The following is a 22,761-nucleotide window of genomic DNA, read 5'->3' as shown; positions in this document are numbered from 1 at the left end:
GGGGAGCCTTCCTGCCCCCCATCGTGTCTGTGCGACCGCTTCTCTGTAATGCTAAATCACCTTTTCCTTATTAACTCCATTTTCCGGCTAATTCCCCAGAGCCCCATTTGCCTACAAAACACACAATCACTACAGTTTGTTACCCTGTCAAGCGATTTGAGACGTCCCGCCCCCCACCCCCCCCCAATATGAAAGGCGCTGTATCAGTTGCAAGGATAATTATTATTATCATTACGCTACTTATCCAATTTCCGCTTGAATGATTCTGTTAAATCAGCCTCAAACAGCCACTTGTGATGATGAATGCCAAACCCTAACCGAGTGATGAAGTGCCTTCTAACCTCTTCTTCTGCCATGTTGGAGGAACTGTCTTTCCGGATGAGACATTAAACTCAAGTCAAGTCTGAGCCTTTTCCAGTGGAAGGGATTATTATCCCCGGAAAGCGATCCGGCAATCGACTAACAACGGCAGCCAATCGCGCACAGCAGTGTCCCACAAACAGTCGTGGATTGGGTGACCCAATTTTTTATTACTCCCGGGAAAGTAAGGAAACTTGCCTAAGGTTTCGCGCTGCCCGGGAATCAAACCCGGGTCATCTCGCTTGCGAGGCGAGTGCTCTAACCAATACGATGCAGGACTCTGTGTATATTGATAATAATAATAAAGCAATTAATGTTAATTTAACTCATATTAGTGTTGTTCATGTTACCAATTACTGCTGTGTGAATTTGTCTTTGTTAATATCATAATCATAATAATAATAATCCTTGCATTTGATGTAGCGCTTTTCGCATCTTCTAGACGTCTCAAAGCTCTTCACAGAATAGACTGTAAAGTGAATTGACTATATTTTGTGAGCGAAACGTGGCGGCCAATCGCTGTATAGACAATATCAATAATAATGTAAAGCAATTTACTTTACATCATTCACCTTCGTATTAACGTTAGTGTTACCCATCAGCGCTACGTGAATGTGTGTTTGTTAATCCAGTATATCGATAACATTAATAACGGTGCAAAGTTTCGCATTCCAATTAGAAACATTCCCATGGCTGTGAGAGAGTTAAACACTGCATGGAGCTGACTGCCTGACTGACTGACTGGCTGACTGGTTGGTTCAGAGTAGAATTTCAGGATTGGTCCCTATTCACCACAGGGGAGTGGACAAGCTATGGATCAACTTCATTCAAGATTTTGTGTGTGTTCTTTTTTTTGAAACACACACGCGCGCACACAGACGAGCAGTCACAAACCGTGGCAGTCAGGGACACTGGCTGTTGCTTAAAATTGGGACAACATCCCTCAGTGCCACATGTTTCCTATTTACCTCTCTCTCTCTCTTTCTCTCGACATCTATCTATTTATGATAGGCGACTAAGTTAAGAGACTTTGCGGTTCCAAAAAAAAGTTTGCAGAGTTACTTTGTTGTGGTTTGAAGACATCACGATGGTGTCCCCGTTGCTGATACTCACCCTCCTCGCAGGTTGCGTGTTCAACAGGGCTCGAACATGCCAATTCCCTACCGACTGGAGACCGCTGAGCGAGGGTTGCAGGGCAGAGCTAGCCGAGATCATAGTCTTCGCCAAAGTGCTGGCCATCCACCAGGACATCTATAGCGTCTATAACTACCTGCCCTGGCAATACGAGACAAGCCTCTTCTACTCGGCTGAGGTGGAGATGCTCTGCGACCAGGCTTGGGGAAGCATGTTGGAACTGCCCGCCGGATCCAGGTTCAATCTCACCGGCCTCGGCTACTTCTCCTGTCAGTCCCACACCGTCATGGAGAACAACAGCTATTTCTTATTCCTCAGGTAACAAACAAATAATAATAATAATCCTTATATTTGATACAGTGCCTTATCACCTCTTCGAGATGTCTCAAAACACTTCACAGGATAGACTGTAAAGTGTGTTGACTGTACATTTTGCGGACGGACGAACGAAACATGGCAGCCAATTGCGCACAGCGGTGTCCCACAAACAGTCGTGGATTGAAGTGACCAGATTATTTTTTTTGGAAGGAATTATTACCCCCAGAAAAGCCATCCACCAATCGACTAACAAGCGGGTTCCTACTTACTGCTGGGTAAACAGGCGTATGGAGTAAGGAAACTTGCCCAACACAACACTGATGCTTGGAGAGGGTAGAGGAGGGGAATGAGGACAGCACCCTCAACTGTCCTTCCAAAAACAACAACAACTTGTGTTTACATAGTGCTCATTCACACAGGGTAGCGTCCAAGAGAGCTTGAGAGTGGCGGAGCACGATGCCAAGCGAGGAGGTGGCCGCACTCACGGTCGAAGAGGGAGGTCTTCAGGCGGACCTGAAGATGGGGAAGGAAGGGAACGAGGCAGAGGGATAGAGGGAACGTGTTCCAGAGTTTCGGAGTGTAGTGGCTGAAAGCGTGGCTACCGATGGTGGAACGGAGGGCACGAGGGATAAACAGGAGGCCAGAGCCAGACGATCATCCTCCTATGTGAAACTGGCTCTTTGTATACCATTTAAAGTTTAAATATATATTTATCAATTAAAGTTTATAATATATATTTATCAATTAAAGTTTATAATATTTATTTTAAATATTATTATTATAGGTACCCTGAAGATCTCATGGCACTCTAATAATAATATTAAGAATCCTTGCATTTGATATAGCACCTTATCGCGTCTTCGAGATGTCTCAAAGCACTTCGCGGAATATATTGTAAAGTGGAGTGATGAAACTTATTTCAGAGCATCGACCAGATTGTTGAATTCAGTCTTAACTTGGAAGCTGTGTTTTTCTATTCATTCATTTATTTAAAAATAACATAACAGAAGACCAGACCAAACAGAAAGTCTAAATATTCCCATTAAATGTGTGTCCATTTGAGCTTTGGCTGCTACTAACATTCGTTCATTCCAACAACTTCTGAGAGTCCTTCTGCTAAACTTCAAAAGACTTTTGTAAAAAAAACTGGCGTTTATAAAGAAAACAACTGTCTGTGTCTGTGAAGATGCCACTTAAAGTTTTTTGTACATCTGCCTTCACATGAGTCCACCCTTTAATAAATCACCAGACATACTTTGTTAGAACCAGTTTCTGTACTCTTACTTCGCGAGGATTTTCCCGAAGGTCAAACGTGCTTAACCTGTTTACCTGGCAGTAAGTAGGAACCCGGTTGTTTGTTGATTGGCGGATGGTTTTTCCGGGGACAATAATCCCTCCCCCCAAAAATAATAATAATAATTTGGTCACTCAATCCATGGCTATTTGTGGGGACGCTGCTGTGTGCAATTGGCTGCCGCGTTTCGCCCACAAAATACACAGTCGATTCACTTCACTGTATGTTCTTTGAGATGCCTTGAAGACGTGATAAGGCGCTATATCAAATGCAAGGATTGTCATTAACTTGTTTTCAATGATAATGCACCTTTTCTTTCAAAAGTTCGGAAAACAGACAAGATGTCAGCCCGATCTTGTCCTTGGCTTTTATTTCTGGATTCGGAATTTGAGTGAAATATTTAAACAATGGCTTACATTTGTATAGCGCCTTTAACATCGCAGGAGGATTTGTCAAAATGCTTCACACAGCTGACACATAGCCCATTACTGAATTACTATGTACTTGTGGTGACATTTATTGTTTCACCCACACATTCAATCCACTTTACAGTATCCTGTGAAGTGCTTTGAGGTGTCTCAATGAGGCGCTATATCAAATGCAAGGATTATTATATTATTAGTAGGATAATTGCTGGTTGCTGAATATATCTACAAAATGACACAGTCACTTTAAAATCCTGGTAAATCCTGTGAAGTGCTTTGAGACAATCTGTCGTTTTACGTGTTACATCAAATTGTAAGCATTAATATTATTAAAAACAGTAACAATAATGTCAAGGCAACAACTGTTTTCTGAATATATTCACAAAGAAATTTTTCTTCCAAATCAGCATAAACAGTGACCTGGTAAATTCACACTGACCGGACTCAGTTTGTAGTTTGGACTGTTTCAATTTGATTACGTTGCATTTGGAATGTTTTCCGGGGTTAAGGGATTTCAGAGAAGCAGATTGTAGTCAATCCAATGAAGTGATGGGGAGGAGGATTGCATTGCTGGAGTTCTAGGATGTCTGACCTGTCTGCCTGTTCAGGTGGTTGTTAAAGATCTCGCGGCGCTAAATCCTTGCACTTGTTCCAGCGCCTTATCACGTCTTCGAGACGTCTCAAAGCGCTTCACAGGATATACTGTAAAGTGAATTGACTGTGTGTTTTGTGCGCGAAACCAGATGTAAAAGAGATGGACCTTCCCCATAGTCCCGGCGAACAAGTCAGGTTTATTCACCTTTTGAAGTGAATGATTGCATCCCTGTATCACCTTGAGACTAATTTTTCTCTAGCTCCCTCCTGATGACCATTTCACAAGATATGGAGTCCCTGTAGCTCAATGGTTAGAGCGCTCGCCTCGCAATCGAGAGGACCCGGGTTCGATTCCCGGGCGAGGTAAAATGTTGGGCAAGTTTCCTTACCTAGCCGTAAGTAAGAACACCACCAACAACTAATTATATTTGTATAGCGCCTTTCACATGGGGAGGACATCTCAAGGCGCTGGACAATCAGAGGCTAGGAATTAACCTGGAGGTATATCAAATGCAAAGATTATTATTATTATTATTGTTACCCCCCCCACCACCCATTCAGAAAGTCATCCAGATTCCACTCTGGCTCAGGATTAATTTCAGTCGCCGGTTTCCTAAACCAGATAAGAGACATTTATTGACTGAAAACACTGTGTGCCTGGGGCTCACTCCATTTCCTGATCCACTGCTTTCATGGCGTAAATTGCTGGGTTAACGCCAATAAGTTGTAGCTTGGAATAAACACTCCACAAACCATTTCATCAATCAATTTGAGATTCGGTGCGATACCCAAAACATCGACTGCTATGCTTAAGGGTGACAGGGTTAAAGCATTCGGGCAGAGGTCACCCGGGTGATCTTGAGTGTATTCGTAATGCCATCAATTAAACGTGACCCGTCACTGCAGATGTGAAGCACCTATAAGAATCCAATGAGTTTAAGAGTTTAAGACTTTAAGCTCAAAGTCCAGGCTGACACTCCAGTCACTACACTTTGCAGTAAATAGGGATCCAGTTGTTATTTGATTTGCAGATCGCTCTCTGGGGGTAATAAACCCTTCAAAAAAAATTATAATGACAAATAATAATTCAGTCACTCAATCCACGACTGTTTGTGGAACATTGCTGTGCGCAATTGGCTGCCGGGTTTCGCCCACAAAATCCTGTAGCTCAGTGGTTAGAGCGCAAGCGAGAGGACCCGGGTTCAATCCACTTTACAGTATATTCTTAAAGCTCTTTGAGACGTCTTAACAAAGTGATAAGGCGCTATGCTATATCAAATGGAAGGATTATTCCTATTATTACTTTGGAGTAATTCCTGTGAATTGCTTTAAGCTATCCTCCTGACATGAAAGACTCTGTATCCAATGCATTATTTATGTAGTTTTTAGAACAATTGGAATTTGGCAAATTCTTAAATGCAGCCTTCCTTTTAAAGCATCTTTTAAAGACCTGCAGGAAATTAGCTTTGACGTTGAGACTGAATTCACCAGCTCAGGAACTGGACTCCTGAGACTGCCACGGAGGATTAACTCAATTACGTTGCTAAGCATTTGCCAAATTCTGTGCTCTCCGCAATGCTAAGAAAAACAGAGTAAAACTAGACCCAGGTGGCATCTCTGCCCCATAGTACGTTCAATTTCCAGGTTCTCTCACTCGTCTACAGATCCCTTCATGCCCTGGCACCTCCGTATCCTTCTGATATGCTTTCTCCCCACTCCACTACCCATCGCCTCCGCTCAGCTGGCTCCGGCCTCCTGCTTGTCCCTCACCATCCACGTGCTTTCAGCCACTACGCCCCAAAGTTTTTGGAACTCTCTCCCTCATTCCCTCCGCCTTGCCCCCCCCCCTTCCCCTCTTTTAGATCAGGACTGAAGACCTTCCTCTTCGACCGTGCTTACGGTCACCTCCTTCCTCCCTCTCCCCGGCTCGGCATCAGGCTCCAACACTGTTAAGCGCTCTGAGTCCCTGCCCTGTGTGACGGGCACTGTACAAACACAAATTGTTATTATTTAATCAGAACAAAGAAAACTAGTGTGTGCTGGCGCCAGTTTGGCTAAATCCAACCCAATTCCAATCTAACCTAATCCCAATCTCTCTCTCGTTCCCGATATATCTTATTATTTGAGGCATGCTGCCTTTTTTTTTTAAAAAAATAAAAAAACGCTAATCATATTTGCTACCAATTGGAGCATTTTACAGTAAATTCCTTTATTAAAAAAAATCGTATTTTTCAGAACGTTAATCTTCCACTGCGTTTTAGCCAACATTAGTTCATCACCATGTGTCGAGATTTCTGGCATCGCTGTGATCTCGCATGTGGCTGAAATCTGTTTTTCCCCTTCACAGAGTTTGAAATATCAAATGCAAATGCGTTTCCCGAGAGAACATACCAAACAGAGATGCCAGAATAATCTGTTCGCTTTCTATTCCAGGGATATAATCCTAATAAAAATAATCTTTACATTCGGGACAGCATCTTTCATGTCGGGAGGAAGTTTCAAAACGCTTCGCAGGATTTTACTGTGTGGGAAAACACAGCAGCCTATTTGCGCAGAGCAAAGTGCCATGTAGAAGCATAAAGTGAGTGATCGATTTTATTTGGGGGATTGTTGGCCAGGACACCGGGAGACAGAAACTCCCTTCTCTTTATCGAATAGCGCCATAGAATCTTTAGCGTTCCACCTGAACAGTCAGACGGGACGTCAGCTTAACAGCTCATCCAAAGGATCACCTCCGAAAATGCAACACACTCCCCAGCCCTGCATTCGAGTGTCGGCCCAGACTACATGAGTTCCGTGTGGGATTGAACCCATAACTGAATCAAAGGCGAGAGCGTTAACACCTAAACCAGGCTAGATTAATAATAATAATGATGATAATCCTTGCGCTAGATACAGAGCCTTATCACACCAAACCCTCTCACACCACTTCACCAAGCTTTCAGTAAAGTGGAGTGCCTGTGGATTTGTTCGCAAAAATTGCAGCCAGTTTGCCTACAAAATACACAGTCACTACACTTTATACTTAACGCTGTGAAGCGCTTTGTGACGTCCTCTCGATTTGAAAGGGGCTATCAGATGCAAGAATTACTTCCTACTTTTTAAAATAATTTATCCATAGCAGCATCCCATAAACTATCAGGAAATCAATAACCATTTTTTTCTTAATCTGGGGAATTATTGACCGGGATAATAGCATCGCAGGGTATTTAATGACTACCTGGCAGGTGGGACTTGACTGAGAGGCGAGAGCCAGGCTGACAACTCCCCTCGTTTCGCCCACAAAACTCCAGTCACTACACTTTACGGTACATCTCGTGAAGCGCTTTGAGCCATCTCGACAGTGTGATAAAGTGCTGCGTCGACTGCAAAGCATTGTTATTGTGAACCCAGTCACACTGAAATGCCGTGTTTCGTTTTCTCTCTCGTCTCCCCGACATCTTGGCAGGATGGATGACAATTATAACATTCTCCCACACGGGGTGAATTTTCAGGACGCCATATTCCCGGACACGACGGAGAACAGAAAGATGTTTTCGAGTCTCTTCCAGTTCGCTAATTGCACACATGGGCAACAGCTCCAAACATTCACCGTGGACTGGGAGATTCAGGAAGACCACAGGGTAAGTGCCCTGTTCATCTGCTGTTCATCCCCACAGAGAATATTGCCTCTTGACGCAGGGACATATGGCCCTGAATCATTCCCAGAGCTGTGTTTATACTGCGTTTGCTTTTCCGCATTGAATATTCATATCTACGAAACAGAACGACACAAATTTATTTACATTTGTGTTTACAAGCGCCTGCTTGTACGTCGGGAGGGTTTATGCGCTCAGGGACTCTACCCCGTGTGAAGGGCGCTATATAAATGCAACTTGTTGTTGTGGTTGTCACAAGATTTGCGGCTGAGCTGGGAATGGGGGCCGAGGGTAAGCGGGTTGGGGGCAAAGCAAGTGGGGGTGAGCGGGCGAAGGAGTGGGGGTGAGAGAGTGGGGGTGGGGGGGAAGATGACCAAAGGCGCGGTTCAAAGAGGAAAGTCTTGAGACGGACCTGATGAAGGCGAGTGAAGGGCTGAGTTGAAGGGATTCCAGGATGGAGTTCCAGAGAGTGGAGGGCAGAATGGCTGAAAACCCGACCACCGATGGTGGGGTGGGATCTGTGAAGCAGGCCCGGGACCTCTGATCAGAGGGAACAGCTGAGTTGGTAGGGTAAGGTCGCGGAGACACATTTGGGGCAGGGCTGGGTGGGGTCTAAAATGCGGTTGAGGCTATTCGCCCACCACAGGCTAACAATGTTCAAATGCACTCTTAATTATGTGATTAACATAACAAGCCACTTTGCAGGATGTTTTGTCGTTCTTAATTACATAATTGAGAGCAGGCCCGTGTGTTTGGATAGGGTTAGCCCTTGGGCTATTAGCCCCAACCATGCATTTTAGACCCCAATGTCAACAACAACAACCTGCATTTATAGAGCATCCTGCGGAAATAATAATCCTTGCATTTGATGTAGCGCTTTATCACACAGTTAAGACATCTCAAAGCGTTTCGCACAATATACTGTAAAGTAAATTGACTGTATTTTGTGAGCGCAACACCTCTGAACGTGTCACAAAAANCTATGCGCAAGGAACGTAGGAACAAGAGGAGGCCACTCAGCCCCTCAAGCCTGTTCTGCCGTTCTATTAGATCATGGCTGAGCTGTACCTCAACTCCAATCACCCACTTGTTGTGAGCTCCCCCTTGCTCAGTGTCCAACTTGTGAAATACATAAACACAAGTTGTTGTTGACGTTGTGGTGTAGTGACTGTGTGTTTTATACGCGAACGTATTTTGGAGGATCACAGCAACAGGGCTTTTTGAATCGCGCTGAACCCACGGCAGGTCGTTTAAGGTTCTTCCACGCTTAACCTGCATCGCTGGGAATCGGAAAGGCAAATAAAGCACACCACGGGCACGGCAGCCCGTAAATCCTGCACAGCACTTTGCGCACACTGTGCAATTGAGGTAAAACATGTAACCTGGGAAACTGTGGACAGTGTCCTGGGGAAAAGCCCAGATGTGTTCTCGTTTACTGTAAACCTGTCAGCCTTGGCTTAGTTGGTAGCAATCTCGTCTCGGAGTTAGAGGCTGTGGGAGCAAATTACACACTGAGGCTTCGAGTTACACTGCGATTCTATCTGTGGCTGTTCAGGTGGACGTTAATATTCCAATGACACTGCTTGAAAATAGAAGGGAGTTTCTCTCTCTCTCTCTCTCTCTCTCGCTCGCTCGCTCTCTCCCCCCCCCCCGGTGTCCTGGCCGACAAATCCCCAGACAAAATCGATCGTTCACATCGTGGCTCTTTTGTGGGGTCGTTGCTGTGCGCAGATTGGCTGCCCCGCTCGCCTTACAAAATACACAATCACTGCATCTTGGGAGAGTGGAGTCCTGTAGCTCAGTGGTTATCCCGCTCGCCTCGCAAGCGGAGGACCCGGGTTCGATTCCCGGGAGAGCCTTCAGCCGCTCTGCCCCAGCTCGGGTCTGAAATGCAATGTCCAGCGCCTTGGGACGTCCTCCCGACGTGAAAGGCACTATACAAATGTAATCTTGTTGTTGTTGTTGTTGTTGTTGAAACAGCCTCGTCTACCCGACCCTTCGCCTTGTTAAATAAACAAGAGCTACTAGCGATGCAGAAACTTCAGCGTATGGAGCCTGTTGTCTGTTTAGTAGATCGAGGCAGATCTTTCAATCTCATTTCTCGGCGTTTCCCACATTATAATCTGTCTGCTTGTCTGCCAATGTTCTTGTTTGTAAACAGGAAAAATACAAATACAACGGTCCTTTAAACCATGTTTATACCAACTTCCACCTCCCGTCCCATCACCTAACCCGTCCAGACAGAACCAAGGGAACAAAACAGAACAAGCGTTTCTAAGGAGATTAACAGATACGGACTAATCGTTCTACTGAGATGGGGTTTAAAGGACTGCCATTTGCATTATGTAGTGGCCCTTATGTTGGTTAGCGTCTCAACAGTGGCGGAGCCTGACACCAGAGACATGTAGAAAGCCGGTAAGGCTGATGAGGGAGATGTGTGAATACCGACCTCATAAGTAAGACCTAAGTCAGGACTTTCTCTCTCCCGGTGTCCTGGCCAACAATCCCCCAAATACCAATCTATCATTCACTTCATGGCTGTTTGTGGGACACTGCTGTGTGCAAATTGTGGCCGCTGTATTCTCAGGCAGTCCACAGAAAATTCCTGGTGAAGAGCTTTGAGATGTCCTCCCGACATGAAAGGTGTTATACCAGAACGGAAGGATTGTTATTAGGATTATTATTATAAGAGATAATAACTGTATCCTTGTAAGTATTCCTCACACCCAACTAAAGGTGACGACAGCAATTCAATCCCTTTGAATTCCAAAATTTTCAAGCATCTCCACAGAACTATTTTTATATTTGACCAGCCGGGTGTCTGATGTCTGACACATGCAGAAACCCATCACCATCTTTACGAATATCCAAAGCAGACAGAGATTTCCATGTATGTGTGTGTATGTGTGTGTGTGTGTGTGGTGTATGTGTGTATTTTTGTGTGACACCTACAAATGGAAACCTCCTTGTGTCTGGAATGAAATGCTTGTGGTCTCTCTCTCTCTCTCTCCCGGGAGGAACGCAGCCTCCTTACCTCATTTCAGAAAGTAGCAGATGCAGGTTGACGAATGCCAAGACTTGGGGATCCCAGATTGTGTATCCGAGGAGGACACGTAACGCAGTGGTTAGAGCACTCGCCTCGCAAGGGAGAGGCCCCGGGTTTGATTCCTACAGTAAGTAGGAACCCGGTTGATAGTCGATTGGCGGAATGCTTTGCGAGGGTAATAATCCCTCCAAAAAAAAAAGTGGGCCCTCACTCGATGACCGTTTGTGAGACGCTGCTGTGCACAATTGGCTGCCGCATTCGCTCACAAAATATAGTCAATTCACTTTATGTGGTGAAGCGCTTTCTGTGATAAGGAGCTACGTCTCGTGCAAGAATTGGTATGATTATTAGTGTGGCTGCTGGAGCCTGTCCAGCTAAAACCCCACAGCTTGCCATTGAGAGCACTGACTGGCAAGTTTTCCTTCTGCTTCTCATGCTAGGACCAACCTAAGCGTTAGGGCTTTGGCTTGCAGAATTAACAGGTGTTGAGTGGCGCTGCTGAGACCTGCTGATGAGCCAGGCTGCTATCAGCACTGGTCTGGAGACCTGCGGACCTGTTTGGATCAGGAACTGGAGTACCGACCAGATGAGACATTAAACTGAGGTCCCATCTGTACCTGTTCAGGTGGATGTCAAAGATCCCGCAGTTGAAGGGAGTTTCCTCCTCTCGAGATTGTCGGACATTATAACTTGGCCAACAGATGCCCCCAAATAAATAAAAAAATAATATTTCAATCTTATAGAATTGGTCACTCACTTCATGGCTGTTTGTGGGATGTTGCTGTGCGCTACAAAGCGCTTCACAGAACATACTGTACAGTGTAGTGACTGTGTATTTTGTGGGCGAAACACGGCAGCCAATTGCTCACAGCAGCGTCCCCACAAACAGTCGTGGATTGAGTGACCAACTTTTTTTTTGAGGGGTTATTACCCCAGGAAAGCGATTCACTAACCAACTTCCTACTTACTGCTGGGTAAACAGAGGTGTGTGAGTGGTGTAAAGAAACTTGCCTAAGGTCTTGCCCTGCCCGGGAATCAAACCCGGGTCCTCTCACTTGCGAGGCGAGTGCTCTGACCACTACACTACGGGACTCGAGTGCATTGACAGTTGTCGCGTTCAGAGCCAATCTGCAGAGAGTAGCAGAAAAATAGCCTAAAAACAGCCTGGTATTCTACCAGAAGCAGAATATTCTAAAACCCAAATGAAAACCCACACAGCAGTAAAATGAAAGGTCTATTTATTATAACTATCTTTAATTTAACCTTGGGATTCGAGCCATAATGCAATTAACCTCATAGAATTCTTTCCACCTCCCCCACTCTCCCTCCCGGTCTGTTTGTCTGTCTGTTTCTCTCCCTCTCTCCAGCTCTATCTTGTCTCTACAACCATTTGAGAGGCTTTTGAAACCCAAGCTTGGCATTATTCCATTATTCTCTCATATATCTTCCCCCCCACCTCTCTCCCTCTCTCTCTCTCTCTGACTGTTTTTGTAATCCTTGGATTTGATACAGCATTGAATCGTTTCACGTGACTTTACTGTGAAGTGAAGTGACTGTGTTTTGTAGGTGAATGGGCCAGCCAATTTTGTTCGCGCAGAAAAGTACCACAAACAGCCATGAAGTGAATGACCAATACTTGTTTTTATTTGGGGGATTCTTGGCCAGGACACCGGGAGAGCGAGAGAAACTCCCTTTTACGTCCACCTGAACAGGCAGACGGGGGAACCTCAGTTTGACGTTGTATCCGAATGTACAAAGGACGCAACAATGATAACAACAAATTACATTTGTGCAGCGCCTTTCACGTCGGAAGGACATCCCAAGGCACTTGTTGATGTTCAACTGCGGAAAGTTAGCTCTCATCCAGGCCTTGATGTCTGATAGATCGTCCGTCAGGACCTCAGTGGTCCTGGAGTCGAGGGTAGAGTTGGGTGTCATCCGCATACATTTGGAAGTTGACCCCATGTCTGCAGATGATGTCACCAACTAAGAGGGAGCATATAGATATTGAAGAGAAGGGGACCAAGGACAGAGCAGTTACTCCCCAACGCACACTCTGGACTCCCCCCAAACCTTTCCCCTTACCAACCTGCGCCTAATACTCTCCGGGATTGGGTAAGCAGACTGCATCCCTCCAGGTAGGATGGGAGAGATAGAGAGTGCGCATTCCACTCCAGACACAGGGAAACGTACTGTCTCGCATGGAACTCTCAGAATAATTTACACACAAAACTCGCCGATTAAACTCATAATCTCTTAATCATTTCTATTGTTATTCGCTCTGTAAATTTTCCAAAGAGAGAAAACCCTGCTAGGTGTCTGGTACATGGGGAGCCTCGTCATCCCAGTTCTTGTGAGCTTCCAGTACATTCCTGTAGCTCACTATTAGAGCACTCGCCTCGCAAGCAAAAGAGGACCCGGATTCGATTCCCCGGCCGGGCGAAACCTTATGCAACTTTCCTTACTCCGCACGCCTCTGTTACCTTGCTGTAAATAGGAACCTGGTTGTTATGGTCGATTGGGGGATCGCTTTCTGGGGTTAATAATCGCATCAAAAAAAAACTTAGTCACTTAATCCACGACTGTTTGTTGAGACGCTGCTGTGCACAATTGACTGCCGCGTTTCGCCCACAAAATACACAGTCGATTCACTTTACAGTATATTCTGTAAAGAGCTTTGAGACGTCTCAACGACGTGATCAGGTGCTGTATCAAATGCAAAGATTATTATTATTAATAATTATCATTAAAGACCGGCTGAAGCAAGTTGTATTGTAACTTTTTTTTTATCCGAAGGACGGCACCTCTGACAATGGAGACCCTTCTTTGCCCCCCCTGCACCCCCCGCCCATACACACAACAACCATCACTGCTAAGCTGGAAATGTCCATAAACACATTAACATTAGAGCGTTCCAAATTAAACACCCACCTCTTGTTGGCTTTAGCAAACATAAATACTGTGGACAGGCTCAGAGAAGCTCCACTTATTTTCCTTGGCTTTTGATCAGTACGGACTTAATTAAAGCCTTGGATTGCAAACTGATTTATTTCGATGCAAGTTTTTGGCATTCTTCGGACAGGAAAGTCCCGAACAAAAGGCGATTTATTTTGTAACCGGAGATGTCGGAGGTGTTTTAAGTTCACCTCCATTTACAGCGCAATCCTGTAGTGGTGAGAGCGCTGGCCTCGCAAGCGAGAGGACCCAGGTTCGATTCCTGGGCAGGACGAAACCCTTAGGCAAGTTTCCTTACTCCACACACACACACACACACGCCTCTGCTTACCCAGCAGTAAGTAAGAACCCGCTTGTTAGTCGATTAGTGGAGTCAATTGCTCCACTTCAAAAAAAAAAGTGATAATAATAATTTGGTCACTCAATCCACGACTGTTTGTGGGGACGCTGCTGGGCACAATTGGCTGCCGGGTTTCACCCCCAAAATATACGGTCAATCCACTTTACAGTAGGGTCTGTGAAGCGCTTTGAGACGTCTTGACGACGCGATAAGGGGTTATATCAAATGCAAGCATTATTATGTATACAGTATTATTCTGTGGAGCAAAGCAGCCCACAGAACTGCTTCTAACACCGCAGCGGTGGGTGAGAATGAATGGCAACATCTGTTTTGACAGCTGTTTCTTCCCCCCTCTCTCTCTCTCCCTCCTTCTCTCTCTCTCTGTGGCATCTTGCAGAGATTCACTGCAGGGTATATTAGGCACCAGGCCAAAAAAGACCATTATTGCAAGATCACAAGAAAGCTTCAGATGAAATAAGCCCTTCAGCCACATTTGATCTCATCCTTCCAGAATGTCGGCCATACTGTCCCATCTTCAACGTGTCAAACTATTTATTTTAAGCTCAGCAAACCTCAACCACAGTACTATACGATGCGGAGCCACGCAGCGCAATGGTTAGAGCTCTCGCCTCGCAAGGGAGAGGACACGGGTTCGATTCCCGAGCAGGGCAAAACCTGAGGCAAGTTTCCTCACTCCACACACACGCCTCTGTTTACCAGCAGTCAGTAGTCAGGAACCCCGGTTGTTAGTCAGTTGGCGGATCGCTTTCCGGGGGTAACAATCCCTTCACACAAAAAATGTGGTCACTCAATCCACGACTGTTCTGCGCAATTGGCTGCTGTGTTTCACTCACAAAATACACAATTAGTTCCGCTTTACAGTATCTTCTATGAAGCGCTTTGAGACGTCTCAATGATGTGAAAAGGCGCTATATCAAATGCAAGGATTATTATTATTATCTCATTATTACTTCACATTTATTTAGTGCCTTTCACGTTGGTTAGACATCCCAAGGTGCTTGTCAGTCCTGGTTTGGTATCTGAGTTGGGGGTGGGGACGGGGGCTGTGGGAAGGAAGGTCTTGAGACAGACTTTGAAAGAGGTGAGAGAGGGGGCAAGGCAGAGGAACTCCGGGATGGATTTGCAAAGAGTGAGGGCAGACAAGGTGGTGGGGGGGTCATGAAGCAGGCGAGTTCCGCTGAGCGAAGGGAGTGGAATTCGCTCGATGGTTGTGTGTGTTGGGGGTGGGGGGGGGGCGGACATTGTTGTACGTAAATTAGCTGCCTCTTTGGCCCGCAAAATCCACCCAGTCACCACACTTTACAGAACATCCCGTGAAGCTCTTTGGAGTGTCTTGATAACAGTCAAGCGCCATGAAATCCTTAATGTCCTCCTGGACGCCGACAACAACTTGTATTTGTGTAGCGCGCCTCACGCAGGCTAGCGACCCAGAGCGCTTGAGACAGGACAGGCAGATGGGACCTCGGTTGAACGTCTCATCGGAAGGACTGGCGCCTCCGACAATGCAACACCACCCCCAGCGCTGAATTGGAGCGTCAACTGTGTGACTCCACATCCCGAGGTGGGGGCTCGAACCCACAACCTCCTGAATCCGAGGCGAGAGGGCTGGTAAACCGAGCCGGGCCGACACACAGTTGCGTGGGAAACTGCAGGTCGAGACCTGTTATTAATCCCCACTTGAATCTAATAGCTCAGGAGAGATATCAAGTGTTTCAGGATGTAGTTCTACGGTGGCGAAGAGATCGAATGGTTTCAATCCCCGACGCCAGCCTTCGCTAAGGGCAGAAGTGCGTTCCGAGCAGATCCTCAGATAACTGGACATTTCCAGGCGCTTTAGGAATTTCCAGTCTCTGACTTTTTGCTCCTTGGGTTTGCTCCTTTGGGGCAGCTTTGCCGATCTCTCTCCTCTCTCTCTCTCTCTCTCTCACAGCCTCTACATGTTATACAGGATTCCAGAGAAAAGGCTTCAAAATCCTGGCCTTTGCTTTCAAAGCCCTCCACAGCTTCGCTCCTCCCTACCTCCGTGACCTGCTAACCCCTTACTGACCCGTCCACTCCCTCCGTTCAGCGGGCTCTGGCCAGCTCCACGTTCCCTACCCCCCCCCACCACCACCCGCCCGCCTGGTACATATGCACAGTCACTACGCTTTCCATTAAAAATCCTACGAAGAGCTCTGATGATGTGATAAGGCGTCATATTATTGTTTTATTTCTCTGCTGAATACAATTAGACTGAGCCCTGAGAAAAAAAGATCAGCCTTTTATTAAAAAAACAGGTCTTGTGCAAAACAAGGAGGAGATTCGTACGGAGAGGGGGAGAGAGGGGGGGAGAGAAGGGGGGAGGGAGGTATGCAGGCACTGGCTAATCACAGTGGGTCAGATTTCAAGCAGAATATCGAGCAGATAACCCTTAACCTTATATGACCCTTAACCGTATAGTTGGATGGCTCTGGGAACACAAACAATTCTGACTCAGCCTAACAGCCCGGGACTCAGTGCCTTGATCACCTCCCCCCCTCTCCCCGGCTTGGCTTTGGGCTCCGCCAATGTCAAGCGCTCTGGGACGCTATCCTGCGTGTGGGGTGGGGGGGGGGGGGGGCGCTGTGTAAATGCAAGTTGTTCTTCTTGATCCTCTCAAAAACTCTCCTGTACCTAAACATCAAAACCACAGGGCCATAGGGTTGGATGATTTGTATCTTAATTTAGACCCTTTTTTTTTTGGTCACTCGACCCTCACGGCTGTTTGTGGGACGTCGCTGTGCGCAATTGGCTGCCGCGTTTCGCCCACCGAATACCCGATCAATCCACTTCACAGTGTATCCCGTGAAGGGCCTTGAGAGGTCTTGACGACGTGATCAGGCGCTGCATCAAATGCAAGGATTATGATTATTATTATTCTTAGTGTCACCCTCACTCCCGCTCCTGTTCAACCCTCCCTCTGCTGTGCGTTCCTCCGCTCATCACTACCCCTCTACCCTTTGGAGCCACCTCCCTTCATCCCTCCGCCTCACCCCCCCAACCCCACTCTCAGTCGGGAATCGAGTAACCAGATTATTTTTGAAGGGATTATTACCCCCAGAAAGCGATGAGCCGATCGACTAACAACCGGGTTCCTACTTACTGCTGGTTAGACAGAGGCGTGTGGGTGATGTAAGGAAACTTGCCTCAGGTTTCGCTCTGCACGGGAATCAAACCCAGGTCCTCTCACTTGCGAGGCGAGCTCTCTAACTACTACGCTGCTGGAAGCGTCAGCCTGGATTGTTTCTCCAAGCCCTCGGGGGGCTATTTAATTCCGGGGAATGTCAGCACACTCAGCATTGTGGCTCACGGCATTTACGTTCACAATTTAAATTGCTGCTGGGTTTGATAAAGTAGTCGACGGGTCCCTGAACCATCTAATCTCCGGGCTAATTCCGTCTCTCTCCAGCAACACCCTCCTAACAGAGAGCAAGGAATGTTAGGTGTGGAAATCTGTATCCGACTGCGTGAAATTAGATTTGTTAACACTGTCACACTATTGAGAAGATTTGTTCCAAACCCCCAACCCTCTTCCTGACAGTCCCCAGACATGGATAACCCAGAGAAAGACGGCATGTCAAAAATAATAATATTAATAATAATCCTTACATTTGAGGTAGTGCCTTAAAAAATATATATACAATAATTTGGTCACTCAATCCATGACTGTTTGTGGGGACGCTGCTGTGCATAATTGGCTTTCGCATTTCGCCCACAAAATATACAGTCAATTCACTTTACAGTATATCCTGTGAAGCGCTTTGAGACGTCTCGAAGATGTGATGAGGCGTTATATCAAATGCAAGGATTATTATATATATCACAGAGAAAGACAGCATGTCAAAAATAATAATAATAATCCTTGCAAATGCTTTTGCGTCGTCGAGACGTCTCAAACGCTTCACAGAATGCACTGTAAAGTGGATTGATTGTGGGCGAAACGCGGCAGCCATTTGTGCACGGCTGCATCCCACAAACAGTCATGGATTGAGTGACCAAATTATTATCCCTGGAAAGCGCCAATCGCCTAACAACTGAGTTCCTACTAACTGCTCGGTTTGACCCGAGGCGTGTGGAGTAAGGGGTCTTCACTTAAGGTTTTGCCCCGTCCGGGAATGGAACCCAGGTCCTCTCGCCTGCGAGGTGAGCGCTCTGGAATGTCACATCTTTGCTCTTTGCGACTGACTGTAGGGCAGGAATTCTGAGAGAATTCCGGATACGAAGCTTCACTGAGGTCTTGTTATCTGCCCCACCTCGCTTACATATTAGGTGCAGTCACATTGGGAGAGGATTGAAACCCTAGCAGGACAGAGGGATACCGTCTGCTTTGAGATACCATCGACAATTAGGTTTATCCGTTTAATTCACTGGAATAATGGCTCAAATGCTGACTTCCCCAGACAGACGGCGGGAGATTGCAATGTTGCGTGTGTGTCTCGGCGAAGATCAGATACACGCGCACAAACACGGACACACACACACCCGCACACAAACGCACACATCGCACAAACACACAAACACACTCGCACGGACACACGCTAACACACATGCGCACGCAAACACCCACACAAGCGCGCATGCACACACACGCGCGCGCACGTGAAAACACACACGCAAAGACACGCGCAAACACACTCACGACGTACGCAAAGGCACACCAAAAAACGGGCTCGGAAAGATTATCTTCCCATCTGTCTAGTCGCTGCAATGCTTTACAGAAGCCTATTGTTTGCAGATGATCGTCAGAAGAGGAAGCTCCTTTCTTATCTGACAAAGCTTTGCTGATCAGATCCGGATGAAAACATCAGTAAGATATGTTGAAGAGGAGCAAAGCAATTCATCACGAGCCTTGTATTTGACACAGCCTCGTAATAACGTTGTCAAAACGCCTCACAAAACAAATTAGGTTCTCATCTTGGTTCGGAGACTCTTAAGCACGATGTTGGGGTTTCCGCATGTGCCAGACACCAGGCTGACCAACAAAGAATAATTATTTTAAGAGCTGCGTGTCCCTGTAAATGGACCACGCTGCGGGCAGCATTAGCAGGAGTCAGGCACAGAGGGATTGCATTCGGTCGGCTGTTGAGGTACAGACATCCACACATGTTAATTGCTCTGCTCTGCCCTGCGGTCTGTGTTTGATGTCGAACGGATTCAGTCTATAAAAGCTGCTTTATTAGCCGGCTGAGGTAAGTACCTAACTGGTCTCCCCCCCCCCCTACTTTACCACTAAAGCCTTTCCAAATTACACAGAGGCTCTTGATGTTCATTGATTCAAAACTGCTTGGGAAGAGAAAGCGGATTCTCTTCTCAGCACTGAGTGTAAACATTGGCCACGAACTGTGATTTCCTGCTTAAATTTCGCCCACAAAATACACAGTCACTCCACTCCACTTTACAGTATATCCTGTGAAGCGCTTTGAGACCTCTCAATGACGTGACGAGGCATTGTATCAAATGCAAGGATTATTATCATAATTATTAAATATTATTCTGATTCATTCAACTTGTTTAGATGTTTTACTCCAAATAACTTTGACAGGACTGGAACAGCCCTATTTACATTAACCTTATCAAACGCTTTTTAATTTGAATTTGAAACACTTCTCTAATAATAATATAACAATGATAATGGGTGGTCACTCAATCCACGGCTGGTTGTGGGGACGCTGCTGTGCGCAATTGGCCGCCGCGTTTCGCCCGCAAAAAAATATACAGTCAATTCACTTTACAGTGTATCCTGTGAAGCACTTTGAGACGTCTCGAAGATGTGATAAGGCGCTGTGTCAAATGCAGGGATTATTAGATATGTTACACGTTTAACTGTTTTACTCCAAATTAACACGGCTTCTCACACCATTTGTTTGCCCTTGAGTTTGGTTGATGGTTGTCCAAAAGTAAACCAGTTTCTCCCGGCTCCGTATCTCGCAAGCTCCTACCTTGGAGACAGCCCACCCGGGCACAGGAGATAATAATATATAATAAATAATAATAATCCTTGCGTTTGATACAGCGCCTCATCACGTCGTTGAGAGGTCTCAAAGGGTTTTTCCGAATACTCTCAGGTTGACCCTGTAACACACTGCCCCCTCCCTCGCCTCCTTCAAGGCTCCGTCTCAAGACCCTACTCTTCGACCGCGCCTTCAGCCACCCTCCTACCCCTACCCTCCCTGCCCTCCACCCCTCCTGATCCCAAACCCCCTGCTCGTGTCCAAACCCCTGATTGTCCAGCTCCTTGGGATGTCCTCCCGACGTGAAAGGCGCTGTGGAAATGTCAGTTGTTGTTGTTGCTGCTCACACGTGCGTGCACGAACGCTCCCCTGACATCACTGCAGAGTTAATAATAATAATAATCCTTGCATTTGATAAAGCGCCTTATCAAGTCTTCGAGACGTCTCAAAGTGTTTCACAAGATGTACTGTAACATGAAGTGACTGTATATATTGTTGGCGCAAGTCCGTGCTCACGTTGCCTGCATCCGCGAGAGCAAGCTGTGCGGTTTGATTTCTTTTACGAATTTCCACCCCGTTTCCCCCACCCCACCACCCCCCCCCCCCCCAAAAAAATAAAATAAAGAAAGGGCCGAGACAGTGGGGGAATTTGAGGCCTGTGATGGGAAATGATGTATGATTCGGTTCGCCCTCCGTGTGCAGATGACTGACCCTTATCACACATGTCTACCCTTCCTGCTCATTTATTGTCCACACCACATAGACAGAAATTTCCTGTCTGTCTGTCTCCAGGCGTTGAACCATTAACTTGCTGACAGTTGTAATGTAAGCAAACAGTAATGGTACTCTGCCCCCCCGCCCGCCCCCACCCCACCGGGAGAGGGGAAGCTTTGATCTAGAGACCTGGTGAGTAACTTCAGGGCATGTGGAGGGTGGTGGGGGGGGTGGAGGGAGAGAGAGAGAGAGTGTGGGAGAGGGAGAGAGAGAGAAGTCAACTGTACATCCCAGAAACTTGGAACTACTAAAACATTATTTCTAGTGGTTAGAGTGCTCGCCTCGCAAGCGAGAGGACCCTGGTTCGATTCCCGGGAGGGCTGAAACCTTAGCCCATTTTCCTTACTCCGCGCACACCCAGATGTTTACTCAGAAGCAAATAGGAACCCGGGTGTTATTCGACTGGCGGTTCGCTTTCCAGGGGTAATAATCCCTTCGCGAACAATAATAATATTAACAATAATAATCCTTGCATTTTGATACAGCGCCTTATCAAGTCTTCGAGTTGTCTCAAAGCGCTTCACCGGTTATACTGTAAAGTGAATTGACTGTATATTTTGTGGGCGAAACGCGAAAGCCAATTGCGCGCAGCAGGTCCCCACTAACAGCCGTGGATTGAAGTGACCAAATCATTATTATTTTTTTGAAGGGATTATTACCCCCAGAAAAGTGATCCCCCAATCAACTACCAATCAAGTTCTTACTTGGGACATCCTCCCGACGTGAAAGGCACTATACAAATGTAATCTTCCTCACTGCTAGATAAACAGAGGCGTGTGGAGTAAGGCAACCTGCCCACAAAACACACAGTCACTACACTTTACACTGCATCCTTTGAAGCTCTTTGAGACGTCTCGAAGACGTGATAAGGCGCTATATCCGATGACGGGATTATTATTATATTTATTGTCTAAGTTTATTATTATTATTATTACTGTTTGGCCCTGGAATCGAACCCAGGTCCTCTCGGCGAGCGCTCTCACCACTGAGCTACAGGACTACACAAAGGGAGCTGTATAAATGCAAGTGATTGAAATTTCCTGTCTCCCCTCTCTCTCTCACTCTCTCTTTCCCTCTCTATCTCTGGCAGCTCATGTGCTCCACGATACAGAAGGCTCTGTTCGAAGAGGAAGATCGGGTGAAGAAGCTGCAGAGGAAAGTGGCCTCGCTCGAGAGGCGTAACGGGGCGCTGAAGGACAAGGTCAAGCGGATCAAGAGGACCCTGCGCAACGTCAAGAAGAACAGCAAACGTGTGGAGCAACTCAACAAGCGGCTGCTGGAGAAAGCCTCCATGAGCGGCAACCAAAGCCCACACTACTCCAAGCCAGACTCCAGCGGGACTCTCCTCAAAGTGTAGCCAACCGTGTCACTCCCCAACTGTTCCTTCTGTCTCCTCTGCAAATTCACCCCCCCCCCCCCCCCCGCACCCTTCCTCTTCCTCGCCTCCATTGAACTGATGTTAAAGGAGAGGGGGAGGAAGGGAGGGAGGGAGGGAGTGGGGGGCAGGGGGGGTAAAGGCGCTGGGCACCTGTCCCCCCCTCTCTTCCTTCTCCCCCCTCACTCCCTTCTCCCCCCTCACTCCCTTCTCCCCCACTTCCTTCTTGCCCCCTTCCGTCAGCTCAGGGCAATCCTCGAGCATTCCTCAACGATGTCAAGCCAAGACCTCTTAACCTCACTCCCAGGGCCCCTTCGCACAATAACAATAATAATCATAATAATAATCGATGCATTTGATATAGCGCCTCATCACATTGGCGGGGGTGGGGGGTAAGTTTTCCCGGGGGGAGGGGGTAATAATCCCTTAAAAAAAAATCCACGACTGTTTGTGGGACACTGCTGTGCGCAATTGGCTGCCGCGGTTTGCCCACCAAATACACAGTCACTCCGCTTTGC

General features: G+C 46.7%; 1 protein-coding gene across 1 annotated transcript; it reads left to right on the top strand.

The window, feature by feature from the left end:
- The first annotated feature begins 1,162 nt into the window (after nucleotides 1-1,162).
- Nucleotides 1,163-22,281, top strand: ccdc3a (coiled-coil domain containing 3a). The gene is made up of 3 exons (XM_007907628.2): nucleotides 1,163-1,812; nucleotides 7,574-7,748; nucleotides 21,959-22,281. Exons 1-3 carry the CDS (start codon nucleotides 1,448-1,450, stop codon nucleotides 22,223-22,225), a joined length of 807 nt encoding a protein of 268 aa, XP_007905819.1. The 5' UTR covers nucleotides 1,163-1,447; the 3' UTR covers nucleotides 22,226-22,281.
- The last annotated feature ends 480 nt before the right edge of the window (nucleotides 22,282-22,761 follow it).

The sequence above is a fragment of the Callorhinchus milii genome, unplaced genomic scaffold, assembly GCF_018977255.1.
Source record: "Callorhinchus milii isolate IMCB2004 unplaced genomic scaffold, IMCB_Cmil_1.0 Scaffold5, whole genome shotgun sequence".
Taxonomy (NCBI): Eukaryota; Metazoa; Chordata; class Chondrichthyes; order Chimaeriformes; family Callorhinchidae; genus Callorhinchus; species Callorhinchus milii.
Note: the sequence above shows the minus strand (reverse complement) of the source record. Positions and strands in the feature narration are given on the sequence as shown.